Source organism: Asparagus officinalis, chromosome 5, assembly GCF_001876935.1.
Source record: "Asparagus officinalis chromosome 5, Aspof.V1, whole genome shotgun sequence".
NCBI lineage: Eukaryota > Viridiplantae > Streptophyta > Magnoliopsida > Asparagales > Asparagaceae > Asparagus > Asparagus officinalis.
Window position 1 is genome coordinate 108,087,225 of NC_033798.1, and position 17,842 is coordinate 108,105,066.

Below are 17,842 nucleotides of genomic sequence, written 5' to 3' on the forward strand. Positions count from 1 at the left end.
AATCATGACCTTCAAAGCAAGCCATACATTCCACACCACAATAACTTACCACAAATATTTGCTTAACTCCACGTGAAAGAGTACTTTACATATAGCATTCCAAATGCATCTATACTACATTATTAAAAGCCAATGGAGGGCAAATCAAAATTGGATGAGTGGTGGACATTCCTTTGCTTCATGCTTCTATTCCAAAGGGCAATTTTGTCATTTGCTAATCCCTCCCCTCCCCTCTCACTAATTCCAGAAGGTTCTATGAAGGCAATTGCAAACTTGATATGATTTTCATTGTCCCCTCATGGACAAGTACAAACTTTAAATGATAAGCCTTACAAAATTTCATACTTATTTTATGTAAGTTTGTAAAATTTTTAATTTTGATATTAAGCTTCAAATCTTGATATTTTCAAATTAGGTACTTAAATCATTTCAGTTTCTCTAATACACCTTTGATATTTCAACTTAGGTCCTTAAGTCAATTAAATCTTTTTGTGGGTCCAATCTAAGAATAACAAGATTCAAAGATGTAAAATCAAAATACAGTTAACTTGATAAATTAAGAATAACACCATTACAAAATTATTTATAAAGTCTGATTTATTCTGAGATTAAACCTTAAAATATATAAACTTTTGAATTTTTATAATAGAGATTCAATTGATATACTTACATGTGAGGAACTGGTTTATTTTTATTTGTATGCACGTGCCAATATGCTAGTTGGATTATAAAATGTAAAAGAAAAAGTTTCAAAGTATCCAGCACTGTTAAAAGCTAATGAGAATTCACTAGCTGATATATTTTACCACATAAGTAATAAAGAAATAAAATATAGATGTAGATGATATCAGGCAATATACAGCAGATGAAACCATGAAATCGTTGTCTGATCCGATCTAAGTTGCATGGAAACGGGCACGGGTACTTGTACGGGTGCGGGTACGAGACATGACAAAACTATAAAATGTAGGGTATGTGAACATGACTACATATATATATTGAATTAATACTGTACATAAGATAATTTTTTCCCCCTTCATGTGTCATTAGAATTAAAATTCCGATCACATTTTTGAGTTTCTTTTATCATATTGATTATCGTGAATTGTAAACTACTCATTTTTTTTCCTAGACATCTAAACGACCCATTAACTATATAGTTTTAAACTTGGGTATGGACTGAAACGAATCCGACCCGTATCTCATTAGTTTCAAAAGACGGATGTGAAGTGTAAGCTCTGTGTTTCTGAGGTCATATCGGGGACATGTCGGAAAATATCGGGTATGTCGGGCGCCATTGCGGCCAAGAAATATCGGCCAAATTTTAGAAAAAGCGGTTTTAAGCTTATTGGGTCAAGTTTGAAAAACCCGACTCGGAAATCAGGTGTCTACAATTGGTTAGTGATCCTAACATCAATAAGTTATGTACTTTTTCATATGTTTAGACAATATAATTATCAAGTATGTGAAGATTCCATTTATGATATTATATCAACCTATCCGATATGGCAATCCGATATTTTTTTCATGTCCCCCGATATATCCCCGATTTTCACTATCCGACATGAATTTTGGCCGACCGACATGAACCCGACATCCGACATTTAAAACATTGTTTTAAATTAACACATATCATAATTGAGTACATGTTGTAATAAATGCATGCATGTATTCAAGAAGTGTTCATGAAGTTTGGGTATGGGAAAGCGTGAGGTACGTGTCCGGTACGGGTACGACTTCATTATAGAAGTACCCGGGTAACATAGGATCCGATTGTTCCTGATGCCTCCTTTATGGACAGACAGGATATGTCAGATGATAACATCCAGGTTGATTTCATCAGTCTCGTCTCCTCACCTCTTATGCTATCATATGTACTTTGCCACTACCCTTCAAGGTCCCCTCACCTCTTATGCTATCATATTCATATGTGCTTTGCCACTACCCTTCAAGGTCCTTACGTATAGTTATGTATCTTTTGTAAGAAAAAGATATGTTCTGTGAATTTATTTACTTCTGATTTGTTAAAACCTACTTATCAAAAGGTGATGCCTATGTTTCCCAACATGTGCTCTCGAAAAGAGAAATTGTTTAATATCTTCAAAGTCATGTACGAATTGTTTGCTTTACAATGCATTTAATGCACTTGAGAACATCAGCACAAGCATTTAGGAGGTGTATGCTTTTATGAAAGTGAATTGTAAAAGTGTGAAAGTGAAATGATTTTAAGACTTTTGGTGTTTGTTTTATTGAAAGTAATTTTGAAAGTGAAATGTTAAAATGAGTCCATATCAGCTCTAATGCATATTTAAGTTCCCCTAAAAAAGTGATGAAGTCAAGTGAAAGTGAGAAAAAAGTGGGGACCACTCCTTATTTATTAGTATATTTATTATTTATCTTACCTTATTTTTCCCATGTTATTCGGTGGAAACAAACACCTCCCCCAAAAATTTTCTTACCTGCTAATTATATTATTTCTTTTATAGCATTTAATAGCTGTGTACATTGTTATGTCATGTATATAGTACGAATTAGACAATTTATGAACATGACTACACATTTTAGCGTGATTGTTGTACAGTTGTAACATGACTAGGCATTTAATAACCCATTACGTTATTAAAAAAATATAAAGTACATAAGTAAAAAAATACAGAATACAAAGAATCTATAAAAATTAGTACAAGTAATTGATGATATATATACCTGAGGCTTTCAATTTGTTCTTTAGTTGTTACCAGAATAATTATTAGAGTTTAGAGTGTAATATGAATTTAAATAACAAATAAATAAATAATTGCCACGTCATCTTTATTTTCCTAGTTCCAAGATTAATTCATTTTTACAAACAAACATTGCATTTTACTTTCACACTTGCAAAAATAAGTGACTTTCACACATTTGAGTCACCTTCATTTAACCAAACACCCCCTTAATGTAAGTGGACCTTGACTCTTGAGAAGTACAATTGCTAAAATAGTTAAGTCCATAGTTGTATGGAACCCAATATGTTCTAGTTCAGGGAACAGAAACGGAAGCGTGATACGCGACTTATATGGAATGGGGTACGAGAGAGGTAGGCTTATACCGCTATGCTAGGAAACGTAGCATGCTTCAGGTTCGGTTTTTAATGTAGGAATCTAAGTTCCTTAACATACAATTTTTAGCGAGAGTCAAATTCAAGGGTCAATAATGGTAAAAGAATTTTATTGTTGCAATTATGGTACATTTTCTGTTGCTTATTTTTCTGAAAATGGTTGTTTTTTCCCAAAATATTAACTAATTTGAATTCCAAATCAGGTCGTTGGGTATGCGACCTAATTCGCTAGTGTACCGCGTTATGGGACGATTGAACGCTATAGAGTCCCACGTTCCTGACATATATGGTTAAGTCATCTACCAAACATGTGATATAAGTGAGGGAGGGAGAGAAGGGGACGCCCAAAAAAATCAAATTAATAACTTGCCCAATTAAAACAATCTGTTTGAATTATATACCATGTATTGTCCGATATGACTAGAAGCCTAGAGCACTTACCATTGTGCTAATAACTGATAGAAGTCCATAAAATGAGAGGACACTTCAGTTTATAACTTTAAATCTCAATTCAGTACCAAGCTAAAAAAAAAGTTGTATATAAAAAGTCCCACTTTGTTAGATGAATTTCGGATTCATATATGACCCTCGATGCAAGTTGAGACGCTTCGAGCTGACCGACATTATGCTGTTTTATGAGTTTTATTTGAGAATGGGGATAATGACCCTCAATGCATTTTAACTGGGTGTAGTTAAGCTGCTGAATTCCAAATGACATGAGAATTCATAGATCCTGCTGCCTGGCTGTTGTGCATTGTGAATAACATAACAACCATACTACAAGAAGTGCAGATTGAGATATTGGTCTCTAACTTTTTGGACGAGGACGTAATTTAACCAATTTGCACTATCATACCCAAAATCAACTTTGCAACAAACATTAGGTAGCTATATTAAGTGGTAATTGGAAAAGCATTTTGTTCAAGGTAAAAAACATCTCATATGAAGTATTTCCGCACACTAAGGAACACGGCCACTTTGATAAGATTACCTCGAAAGTAGATTATAAACAAAATATGTCTGACTGGAACAAAGAAAAAGGAAAACTAAATGGCACCTCCAGGCATGTCAGAAGAACTTTCAGGAGCAGCACTAACAGACTGGCTTGTATCCACAGCAGTAACCAAATCTTCTGAAGAGTGATATGAATCAGTATTTTCAGATGAGGGATTTTTCCTCTTTGTGAACCATCTTTGAACCTACACGAAACATGGGCAAAAGAAACAACATCATGTGATATCGATGACAAACAACCAGCATATAGTATTTTGCCTTATTTCGAAAAGACAAAAGGAGGAGGAAGGGACCTGCTTCATTTGTATAGCCTTGTTTCCAGCTCGATTTGGCAAACGGCTGGTATAGGATTTCACAACAGTGCAGGAAACAATCAGTTTCATATTATAGATGTTATTAAGAATTAAGGTCGATTCCCTAGTTCTATTTTTCCTCTTTTCTGCATAGTTTCTGTTCGAGCTTGAATAGATTAGCATGTGCTCATCTATGAAATTTGTGATGGGATGGTTAAAAGACTACTAACAGACTTGAGTCTGGACTCACTTGAATTCCTCGGCAAGCTTCTGGTGGAATTTTTCATCTAACAGGTCATCTTTTCCCTCTTCAAGTAATTTCTCCATCTGTTTTATCTGTTGAGAGTTAAAAGAAAAATAGCATTACACCAGAAATAATAAATCTGAAATAATAAAGGGAAGTCAGCTTAAGTTCCAACAACAAGTGGTGTTATGTTCAAAATACCACCAATGCTACAAGCCATACTAATATCATACTTCCTTTAAAAACACGAGTTCGGAAAAATCTTTTAATAGACAAAAATACCATTGGAATTCAAATACTAATCCATTAAGTAAGAGTAAGTTGATAAATTGATGAATTCTTATTGGATATACATAGTATGAAGATAAGAATATAGTTTAAATTAAAAAATAAACCTGAATGAAAGAGCAACTTAGGTAAATTAGACGATTTATTAAATATCACTGATCAATGATCAAACTGCAAACAATTATTCATGTGCTACATGATTAATAATGTCAAACTGAGAACAATTATTCACATGCTATATGATTAATAATTACACACAACGTGACGATCTCTGACCGACTAAAATTCAAGTAGTTCACTGTACGCTTAGGTTAATTAGAGGATTTATTAAATGCTAAATTTACCCCCTCGTTTTTATATGTGATCAATGATCAATCTGTAAACAATATTCACGTGCTACATGATTGATAATGCCAATCTGCAAATAACTATTCTATATGATTAATAATTACACACAAAGTGACGATCTCTCACCGACTAAAATTAAAGTAGTTCAAAGTACTACACACTTATTTTCAAAATTTAATTATACTATTATTATTTAATAGAACTCTATTTATAATTGTTATCCTTTTACATGCAACATCATATACCAATATATAAGCCAAGAAATTACAATAATTTCTTTAGCACTTTTATTTTCTTCTACAGGCATGTGCCATTGTTATTAGATTAGATTAGATTATTTTAAAGCAATTAATTATATTGTATATTTGATTTTTTCTCAGATTAAAAAATTATAACAATTTTCACAGTACTTTTATCTCCTTCAACAAGTATGTGTCTTAGTTATGTTCTTCTTATTAAAATAGATTAATTGTATTGTATGTTTAATTTCTTTTCAGATCACAAAGTTTAATTATACTATTATTATTTAAATAGATATTGTTTGTATAAAAGTCAAAGAAAATCTCACACGTATCTTTGAACTCAATGTCAATTATAATACTTTTATATATGAGTTTTGATTAAAATAAATTTCATGTATGGGGTTAATTTTTATGATCCTACTTTAATCGGATTAGATAATTTAACATTTATTCTTTACACCCAAACTCTTCCACAAAACCAAGAGATTTTTAAAATTAATCTTGGGGATTGCTTGTATTAAAAAATTATGTTAGAGGGCTCATACATTTTGTTTTATAGTTTAAAATTGTCAACACATTTTGTCTCTTATGCATATCAATTATGAGTAATAATATAATTTAATTGATCCAAGTATATCCTAATATATTTCTGGACTCTTATCTTGTCTTTTGCTCTTTATCATGTACAAACCTAGCGATTTCTGGACTCTTATCTTGTCTTTTGCTCTTTATCATGTACAAACCTAGCGATTCTTATTCAATTCCTTTTTTTTTCTTTTTTGTCTCTTGACATTGTCTTTTGTTCTTCATTATGTACAAACCCATTTCATGGATAAGGGATATGATTTTTGAGGGGGGAGCAAAAGACAAATGGGTTGATTTTGGTGTTGGACTTTATTATTTGAAGAGATTAATTTTAAGAAATTCAATTCCAATCTGATATCACAATTGATGTAGATGATGAAGATGTTACTCTAGAATTACCTAATAAAAAGATAAAGATGGAGAAAGATTGATCTTGGCTCAATTAAAATATGAAATAAAAAGAATAAATGATAATACTTTTTGAACAGTTTATACTATAACTTAATTTTTGAGTAAAATTAGAAATTTTTAGAAGGAATTTGCATGCAAAATTTTTAGTATTTTTGTATGCTTATGTGATTGCTTTTATCATATAAAATTATACTATAGTCACCATTAATCTTTAGTTTGTCTTTTTATTAGTTTAAGTCTATCAAATAATGTAGGCTGAGATCTTTTATATATATATATATATATATATATATATATATATATATGTGTGTGTATCATGTTTATCGTACTTCTTTTTTATGTTTGCTTTTGAGATTGTTTATTATAAAACATGAGCTTATAATGTTGAAAAGTACAGTGTAATTCTATTTTCAACGCAATAAGAAATGTTATTTTTTATTGCTAGAACTATAGTTCATAATGATATTGTTATTCATCCTTGACTCTATAATACAACTTGGGATTAGTAGAGTTTAGAATATGACATATAGTATCAATTTAACTTATTTTCTTTTACTATTATGCTTGAAGATATTACTATGTCAACTGATATCTTTTTCTGTGAAAATTAATTATGATATCCCGGTTAAGTATATTGATCCCTATTTAGCACAAGAAACTATTACAATAATTTTTTAATAATGTTTAAATAAAAATTATAGCAAATCTAATAATTAAAATGAATATGACTTATTTATAGTAATAAAATAAAAAATAAATCATTTTGATATTTAATCACGTGCGTTGCACGTGCATAAAAACTAGTACTACAAAAATGACGAATGAATGAAAAAAGGGCCCATAAAATTATAGATACATGTTGAAATGTTCACAATGCCTAAAATGGAAACTCATCGCATGTTAAGGCCAATTGAAAAAACAAAGTGTTGGCAAATAAAATTCCTAGAAATAATGATCAGACAAAGCCAGATGCCCAAACTGCTTAAGCATGGAACACTAATAAAGAATTCACACTTGAAAACAATGCAATAACATAGAGAATTCTAAGAGGTATCTGACTTAAGGTTTGCAACCTTGAAGTTAAAAATATTAAGAACATTCTCTCAGAAGTAGTGTGTCTCATTCTAGTATTTGTACCCTAGACCATTCTCTCTTTTGTACGAATCAGACTCTCCCATCGACCAAGCCAACACCAATCAGTTGGTAGAAACAGTAATGACATGAGATTAATGGCATGTTTGGGAGTTCACTTTAGGGAAGAGAAGGAAGGGGAAGGAAGGGGAAAAATTCTCCTTCCTTCCCTTCCCCTCCATTACACCCCAAATTGGGGTGTAAGATTTTGGCCCAATTTTTCCCTCCATTCTTCTCCTCTACCCTCCTAAATGAAACTCCCAATCAAATATAAAATGAAATTTCTCTTCCCTTCCCCCTCTCTACCCTCCATCCAAACAGGCTGTAAAAGATGCACGTACTAATTCAAAATAGCACATCTGCATTCGTTCCTATGGGCTGCTAGTTGTTGGTGAGGCATATGCAGCAGAAGGAGAATTTTATCTCTAGCAAGGAATGTTTTGCTCTCCATAACACTTTGGAAGTTCTTGAAAAGTCTTCCGGAAAATGTTTTCCCAAAAACATTTGAGCCTCCTCCTATTCTTGCTATATGAAGATCTATGATCACTAAAAAAAATATATTTCATCTACCTTTGGTTAAGTTTTGCTAAAGTGTGAGTAGTTTTTTTTAAAAAGCTCCTTTGTCATCATATAACAAGATTTATTGTTCTTATGTGCTTGAATCGGTGAAGTAAAAGGTATCACTATTCATTAAACATTCAATGAACAACACCATTCTAGTCAGCTCCATTGAAACATCATCACGAAACTTGCATTTTTATGCAATATAAATTAAGGTGAAGAATAAATAAAATATATTGTAGATAGTAGGCACAAATGGTAAACTAACTAAACTATTTTATTTAGCAGCATTAACTTTTGTTTTGACGCCTATTATTCTAGTAGTAGTGATAATTATCTACATGAGTTGTATTGCTAGACCCCAAAAAATAAGGCCGTTTCTTATATATCACAAAGAGAAATTATCAGTTTCTATAGATCTCACTTTTTTTTGTCTAGTAGAGCAATAATAGTAAAAAATTTGTAGCATACTCGATATTTTCCTTATTCTTGAAACTCCATTAGCCAATTAAATTTACATGATGAGGCTACCTATTATAAAGCCATAATTATATATATTTTATGGTATTTCCTCATTGCCAATTGATAACCCTTTCTCTATATAATGGTCCATTGACACTCTCAATAACTAAACAAAACTACACGAATGCATCATATCTATCAAACTTACTTATTTAATATATTAATACAATAGAGCAACCGATGGAAAATGGAGCATATAACTTAAACTAGAGTTCCTTTTGCCGTTGTGAGTACTCTATTATTTTCCTTTTTTAGTAAACAATCATTTTGTATATGGGAATGATGGTTATGAGATGGTGGCTCATTTAGCAAAATGAACTATCAAGAGATAGAGAGGTGAAGTCCACACCTTTTGATGTGACTAGCATTGTGGCCTTCATCACATGGCTATATCTTAGTAGCTCAAAATGGAGCATATAACTTAAACTAGAGTTCCTTTTGCCGTTGTGAGTACTCTATTATTTTCCTTTTTTAGTAGTATTATGTTGGGGTTTTTGAGTTTGAGACTCCTTTCTCTCAAAAAGATCTTGGTATTATCGAATGTGATTATTGATATAGTTCTTTTAACATTTTTTAAGAGAGGAAATAAGTGTGACCCCTCAAGCTCTAATTCCTGGCTACACCACTGCTTCTAAGCCCTCTTGAGACACTTGTAAAGCTCCAGATAGCTCATTCATTTTTCTTCTTCTCTCTTGAAGCCTAACCGCTCGAGCAGAAATACTCTTAGAACCTAACCAAAAGGTTGAGAATGTCAAAATCTTGCTCAAAAGCTCAAGAGACATCTTCTTCTTGTTAGAAAAGAGTCTATCATTACGCTCTTGTCATATGCACCAAACAACAGAACAAATAATATCTCTTTCCATATTGCAATCATCATTCTCACCAGCAACCCAATTAATCCAAACTTCTTTTAAAGACTTCATTTTAAAATCTTTCTCAATTTTTAATTTGAACTGTATAGATCTCCAAATTGAGTATACAAACTCACATTCAACAAATAAATGTGTATGACTCTCTTCTGATTTAGAGCATAAACAACAAGTCATCTCTAAATGAATTTCTTTTTTATCCAGAATATCTTTTGTATTTAAACTTTGTCGTAAAGCCAACCAAACCAGAATTTTCACTTTTTTAAAGGAATTGAAAGTTTCTAATTTTTTGCATAATCAAACCTTAAACCTCCATCAATAAGAAATTAATATAAAGATTTTACAGTGTAAATACCATTTGCCTCCCATAACCAAATTTTTTTGTCTTCTCTTTGTTCCAAATTTAAGTCCTTAATGAGATTCAACATATTCAAAAACTGAAAAACCAAATTTCCAGTCAATTGCCTCTTGAACTGAATATGATCCACATATTATTTCTTTTCTTTCTCAGATTGCTGATAGAAGCAAACGGAAAAGAAGTGGTAATAAATAGAGATGGAAATAAAGAAGCAAGAGTAGATGAGCCTAACCATTTATCAAGCCAAAATAAAGTATGATTTCTTTCTCCCACCTCCACATGAATACTGCATAAGAAGCTTTCAGCATTAACAAACAAAATTTTCCAGAAATAAGATAAATGCACTCTACCAGAATGAAAATATTCCCTCCAATCTTTTCTTTCAAAATATTTATAAAAGCTGATTTGTTTCCAAAGCACATGTTTATCATCAAACCATTTCCAAAGCCATTTCCCTAACAAGGCTTTTATTCATGATTTTCAGATTTATAACTCCCAAACCACCAAAAAGCTTAGGTCTACATATCTCCTCCCATTTAATCAGATTTGTACAACTCTTATGATCTAAAGACCCAATCCACAAAAATCTTCTTCTCATCTTATCAATTTTATCAATAACCCAAGAAGGAAATAAGAAAAATGATAACCAAAAAATAGGCATAGAAGATAGAACTGAGTTAACTAAAACTAGTCTATCCCCTCTAGATAAGGTTTTGCCTTTCCACAAAGCTAACCTTCTTTAATCTTCTCAATCAGAGGAGATTAATCATTTTTTTTAATTTTTTAGGTCTCAGAGGTACTCCCAAATAAGTAATGGGAAGATTCTCACTTTTACAATTCAACATAGTGGCCAAACTTTATTGTAAAGAATCATTATTCTCAAGAGCTATAAGAAAACTCTTTTTAAAACTTATTTCTAATACAGAAGCAAGTTCAAAACAGTATAAAATCGACTTTAAACTGTTAACTGTTCTTTTTTATTTTTACAAAAGATCAAAGTGTCATCTGCATATTGCAAACAACAAACTTTGTGAGCCATATTAACAGGGCCTAAATCTTTAATAAGATGAGACTTAACTGTAAGATTCAACATTCTGGTGAAAGAATCAGCTGCTAGAACAAAAAGAAGAGGTGAAAGAGGATCTCCTTGACGAACACCTCTTTTGGACATAATCCAACTCCCAGGTTTACCATTAATATTAATGGCAGACATACCCCCTCTTAAGCACAAATTAACCCAATTTAACCATTTAACACCAAAATTTTTAGTTTTCAAAACCTCTAAAATAAAATCACAGTCCAACATGTCATATGCTTTCACAAAATCTAATTTTAATAAAATTCCTCCACTTTTATTATTCTGAAAGTAATCATTAATAATCTCTTGAGTTGCAGCCACTTCATCAAGCAAAAAGCAAAAATCTGTTTTTGATGAAACCAGATTGAACCGGGTCAATAAGCCATTCAAGCTTAGAATTTAATCTATTAGTCAAAACTTTGGTAATCACTTTAAATATAATATTTAGAAGGCTGATGTGTCTATAATCATTGACCGTAATAGCCTCATTTTTTTAGAATAAGCACAATATGAGCATAATTGAGCTTATTGATCTCCAAATTGCCCTCATAAAACTCCTCAAAAAGCTTCATAACATTTTTTTTCAGCGTATCCCAAAAAACTTGAAAAAATAAAACAGGAAATCCATCTGGTCCAGGGGATTTATTCCCGTTCATATCAAACACTGCTTTATAAACTTCCTCCTCAGAAAAATAGATTTCAATATCATTAGGACCCCATTCTACCATAGGAAATAACCTATTCCACTCAAGTTGGCATCTATAAGGCTCATTCTAACCAAAGATCTGTTTATAATGATTTGAAAAATTCTGAGCTATACCTTCTTCAGAACTAACCATTACACTATTAACAGTAATTGAAGCAATCAAATTATTCTTTTTCCTACCATTAGCAATTTTATGAAAATATGCAGTGTTATTGTCCTCTTCTTTTAGCCAATGTGCTTTAGATCTTTGCTTCCACATTTGCTCCTCTTGTAGCAAATTCTCATTCAACTAAATGGAAATATCATTTTTCTTAATTAATTCATCATCATCCAAATCTCTATTTTCCTCTAAAACTTCCCATTCTAAGAGATTATCCAACAACTCCTTTTTTATTTAACACTATAAAAATTGGAATGAATTCATTGCTTGATGCACTTTCTCATAAATCTCAATTTACCAACAATATTCTTAGCAACTGATGAGCTTTTAGGCGCACACTTCCACCACAAAGGCACACCCTTCTTAAACTTTTCAGATTGTAACCAAACTTTCTCAAACCTGAAGCTTTTAACATATTGTTGATTATTCCCACAATCAAAACTAATTGAAGCATGATCAGATAATTCACTACTAAGGCCTTGTTGTCTGGAAAAAGGAAAAACATCTTCTCATTCAGAGTTGCAAAAAAACTCTATCTAGTCTAGCCATAGAAGGTAATCTTTTCTTATTAGTCCAAGTAAACAGTCTCCCATGTAAAGGACTATCAATCAATTCCAACTCATTGATCACCTCTTTAAACTCTTCCATTTCTTTTCTATGATTAGTTTTACTCTTTCTTTCAGCAGCATTAATAGTAACATTAAAACCCTCCACCACAACCCAAGGTCCTGAGAAATCATATTTGATATTTCTAAGCTCCTGCCAAAACAGAGCTCTCTCGCTATTACAGTGAGGACCATATACTGAAGAAATGTTCCAAACAAAATCATTTCTCTTATTTTGTAAGACCACAGTCAAAACAAAAACACCAGAAGAATCCTGTAATTTCTTCCATTTGTTACTATTCCAACTAATCATAATCCCACCAGAAGCACCAATGAAGGGTATATAAACCCACTCAAAAAAATTACCTCCTAGGCTTTTTAAAATTTTATCATCAACACAACCCAACTTTGTTTCTTGTAAACAAATTATTTCAAATTTATTTAATTGACAAAAATCTTTAACTCTAAATCTTTTAGTACTCAAATCAAGCCCTCTTACATTCCATGTAACCAACATAAGGAATAATATCAAACTCCTCAGACACAAGGAAGCAAAGCCTACTCAAAAGTAGTTCTCTCCTGCTCCATTTGCCTCAATTTTTTAAGGGATCAAAATCCCCTTGAGGTTCAAGAATAATGGCACAGTTTAAAGCAAAAAATTTTAACTGCTTATCAGAACAAACATCAAATAGAATAGGAACAAAAGAAGAAGCCAAAGAAGGACTTTCACCTAAATTACTTGAAGAAGCTCCATGAGAACTTTTATCAGTATTTTTCAAAGCAGCTCTTGAAGTAGCTCTGTCCAAAGCAGTCATAGGTTCATTAGCCACAAACCTAGAACATTTTCTGATATAAGCAACTTTTGAATTGAAACTAGGATCTCCTGGTAAGGAATTCAGAGGCTGAATAATTGGAATGTCCTCTTCCTTTTCTAAAACTTCCTCACTGTTGAAAAGCACTGGCAACCATTTCTCACCATCATTATTTTCATTAGCCATAAGAGCTTTGCCTTTAGAATCTTCAATTAAAACACACTCTTCTATTTCATGAGCTAAATTATCTTCAGAAATGATAGGAGACAAAGAGACATTCAACTCCACCTCAGACTCTTTACTCTTACTATCATCATCATCCACATCCTGATCAACCAACACTTCATTTTCAGAAACCATCACTTGTTTTGTAACTTGCTCAGCCCCAATATCCTTTGAAGAATTATCTTCCCAAATCCCCCACATAGATTTTTTATTCTGATAAAAAATACACTTGGAATTTCTTGTTGCTTCAATGAGAGACTTAGAGAAGGCTCCATCATTGTTCAACCTCAAAAGTTTTTTGCAAAATCCATAAGTTTTTCCGACCCATTATTACCGAAGTTTTTTTCCTGAAACATTAGAAATTGTAAGCAAAAGTCGAACAATGAGCAACTAAGGGGCAAAAACAGCTTTTTAGATCATACATTGATTTCTTTTTCCAGATACTACGTATTTCTAGATCATATTAAACTAAAAAAAAACTAAATTCTCACGACTGGTGCATGTCCTTCTTCTGTAAAGTAGGGTTAGATTCTTAATGGGTTTCTTCTTCCCCTTCTATGAGGTGGATTATATATAAAGTCATAGACTTTCCCTAACAAACATTTTAAAAATGTTTTCTTTTCTCTAAAATATGTCCCAAAATTGAATAAAAACCTCTAATTTCCATTAGGTTCAAAGCACCTCGCGAGAAGCTGACTGAGTCGGGTTCACAAAAACTGGGAGATGATGGAGAAAAAGCTTGAAATCTTAACAATTCTACATTCAGTTGAAAGCTAAATCCGATAGTAATCAAAAGATGAAGATTGAAGCAACATAGCTTACAATAACTAGAGAAAGGTAATTGTTAGTTTACCTCGGATTTCGAGAAGCGACCACTTGTTTCTCTTTTGGCCGCGCTTCCATCTCCTTTCGCCATTGTTTTCTAGAGAGTGAGAGGGGAATTGTAGGGTATTAAAAGGGGTTTAGTGCCGGTTTGGAGGGCTATTCTTTTTCTGAGGAGATATAAAACAGAAAAGAGAACTTAGGGGGGTTTCGCTAATTTTTTGAGACGCAAGCCAGAAGGAAGAAATTTTCTAAATAAACTCAATCCTAACTTTATTCTTAAATTTCGACCCTATTCAGACTTTATTAAAAAACCGACTCTCTTTCTCGTCACGTCAGCATCGTGGCCAGAAAGTGAGTCGATTTTTTTGTAACGCGATCCTAATTAGTCAGGGTTGGCAACCCCGGCTATTTTAGACCTTGCTGACAAATTAAAAACCTAATTAGTCGGGGTTTAAAACCCTGACTAATTTAGCACGTATTAAACTTGGTCGGGGTTGGGAACCCCGACCATTTCGAAATGCCTACTTTGAAATGGTCGGGGTTTCCAACCTTGACCATTTAGCAGAGAGTGGTCACCCCTCCCCTCCCCCGCAAGTTAAAAAGGTGGGAAATTGGCTAAGTGATAGAATAGTCGGAGTTGCCAACGTCGACTACTTGTTCTGAGTCCTGCCCCCTATATAAACGAACTCAAACCCTTCTCCCACCAAGCCCATCATTCCCAGCCGCCTCCCTCTTCTCCAAAACCGTCGCTCTCTCATAGTGGTGCCACTGATCTCAATTTCAACCGGCTGAAATTCGTTGTGAAAGATTTCTAGGGTAATTTCTCTTCATTCTCTCCTCTTTTAACATGTAGAAATCTAGGTTTTTCTCTCAAATAAATTTCTAGGGTTTGAACTCTATTTGTAGTGGTCCGAGTGTTTTGTGTGTTGATTGTTATAATTGAAATTAAACTTTTAGGGCATAGAATGCTCAATTCTAGGGTTTAGGATTTTCAATATGGGGTTTAGGGTTTTTGGTCAAAATTATATGAGATTATTTGCATCTTTGGTTTTAATTTGAGGTTTAGGGTTGTAATTGATAATATTTTTTAAATTTTTTGCATTTAAATGATATAATTTTTTTGCATATATTAAACAATATGATTTTTATTTCTTGCTCTTATAGTGGGAAAATTAATTATGGAATGAATAATATGTCAGTGTACGTCGGAGGGGTAACGACGCCGTTAATGATCTCGAAATCATATAGTTACCGTGACTTAATTAATGAATTACACCGAGTTACGAGAATTGTCCCACGAGAGTATCGACTAAAAATAATATGCAATTGGCCCATAACTTTTGATAGAACGTCCGCAATTGAGATCTCAAACGATCATCACATGAGTATTATATTTAATTTGAGCAAGGCGTAACCAACGGTAGAATTGTTTATTAAAGAGTTACCATATAGTTCGTGTCAAATATTCAACCCTCCAGGAGAATTCTCACGCATGTTGGATTTAGGAATTGAGTCTGATGATTTTCTTTCTTCTTCGAGTGAAATGGAGCGGACTCAATTTTAATATCACAATGGTGAACCTTCATTCGGTGGAACGCCAAACTTCATGAACAATGAAGTCCCTTATGAAAATATGAGACCGTTAAGAGGGGCAACAATTGAAGAGGATGAAAGAAGCAACGCCTCTGAAGGTAAAGATCAAGATATTGCACCAATTGATAACATGCAATTTGTGAGTGAAGATGTTGAAGAGAATCCGGATTGGCCTGATGAGACTTATGTTAATAATGAATATGTTGAATACGAAGAACCACCCCTCGACGAGTTTGAAGATGATGAGTGGATTCGTTATTTCACAGTATAAGATATGTGCATTGGCCAAAGTTCAACTCATAGAGGAGATGATGACGTCCCTTTCAGAGTTGATGATTTATTCGAGACTAAGGGCCAATTAATTGATGTGATTCATGATTACTCAATCAAAAAGAATGTCAAATTCAAGCAAATTAAAAGCAATTACACAAGTTATGATGCAATCTGTTTTATGAATACACAAAAGAAATGTTAGGCTGAGGGAAATGAAGTTGATTATGCATGTCCTTGCAAGTTATATGCATTTGCCGGAAAAAAACATAATGGGCATTTTAGAAACACATAATACTATGGTGTTCACACATGTAGCAATCCGATACTAGAGCAAGATCACAGTGGGGCATCTGCCTCTTACATAGCGCGGTTGCTTATGCCAAAATTAAAGAAGCTTAAACTAACTCTCGGTAATGTAATTGAGAGAGTGCTAGATATGAGTGTTTGGTGGAAAATTTGGAGTAAAAGAAATGAAGGAAAATTTTAATTTGTATTCCTTTGACCTCAATTACAATTGGATTCCAATTACAAAAGAGAAGAGAATGATCTGGATTCTCCCCTTTATTTAAAGCTGGGTTCTTCACGGTGGCGATGGAGTGCGTCCCTCGAATGCTCGCGTCGAGTTTGCTCTCCGTTGACGATCCGACATTTTGATTCACTGGAACGATGTCTTCTCCTCACGATTTGACGTTGTGGAGAACTTACGTGGCAAGTTTTAGAACTCTGAACGAGTTTAGAAGAACTCTGTAAAAGAGTTGATTTGAACCAAAAATCGGTTAATAAGCCAAGGCCAGAAGAAATCTCCAGTGGTCGATCTTCAGATCCGAGAATGCTCCAAAGATCCTCTCTTTGCTGCCAAGCTCAGGGTCAATCCGAGCCAAGAAGTTCCAACCCTTAACTCAGTTGAGTTTACTCGTTTTTATAGGGGATTAAGGGGGTGTAACCGCCCCTTAAATCACTCCTAAGTGGGGTGTAACTGCCCCAAATCATGGGAAACGATTTTAGAACCGTTCAGCTCATGTTGAATGAGTCAAACAACGCCCAAGTTGGCGTTCAGGACCCTAACTCCGTGTTTTAGAGTGGAGACGCGGAGTTGGGCACCCGTTGGATGTTAAAAAACACGAGGGCCGCCTGTGTTTAGTTTGCTGAGGATTGGAAACGCGGAGGTCGCCTGCGTTTTGCTTGTTGAAGCTTAGAAACACGGGGGCCGCCTGCATTTCAGGAATTAAAACACGGGGGTCGCCTGCGTTTCAAGAATTGGAACACGGAGATGGCTTCCGTGTTTAGAAGGGGCTAGTTGACTTGTAGCCTCTTCTGTAGAGCGTTGTAAAGACCATTGTTGAATGATCTTCGTCTTGGCTGCTCAAAAATATGAGAGTTGTCAGATTGTAACTCACGATGTTGATTGTGAAGGCTGTTGAACTAGAGCTTTCACCGGTTATTGTGAAGGTCGTCAGATTGTAATCTTCATCGATTTATGTGAAAGTCTTCGAATTATAGCATTCTGAAAATCGTCAGATTGTAACTTTCATCATCGATATTTGATGGGGGATCAGCTATCTATTTTGATTTTTAGACAGCCTACAATGAGTTCATTGAAAT

General features: G+C 33.5%; 1 protein-coding gene across 2 annotated transcripts in view; it reads right to left on the bottom strand.

The window, feature by feature from the left end:
- LOC109840582 (protein SAWADEE HOMEODOMAIN HOMOLOG 1) overlaps window positions 1-14,570 on the bottom strand; it is a 17,371-nt gene extending 2,801 nt beyond the window's left edge. Inside the window, exons 1-5 of one of the 2 annotated variants that reach the window (XM_020409294.1) lie at window positions 14,403-14,569; window positions 10,196-10,249; window positions 4,655-4,740; window positions 4,405-4,450; window positions 4,155-4,296 (exon numbers count right to left, since the gene is read on the bottom strand). In XM_020409294.1, coding sequence (XP_020264883.1) covers window positions 4,155-4,296; window positions 4,405-4,450; window positions 4,655-4,740; window positions 10,196-10,198 — 277 coding nt within the window. In that variant the 5' untranslated portion in view covers window positions 10,199-10,249; window positions 14,403-14,569. Of the gene's footprint in view, window positions 1-4,154; window positions 4,297-4,404; window positions 4,451-4,654; window positions 4,741-10,195; window positions 10,250-14,402 lie in introns of both variants that reach the window. The other variant, XM_020409293.1, reaches the window with a different exon arrangement.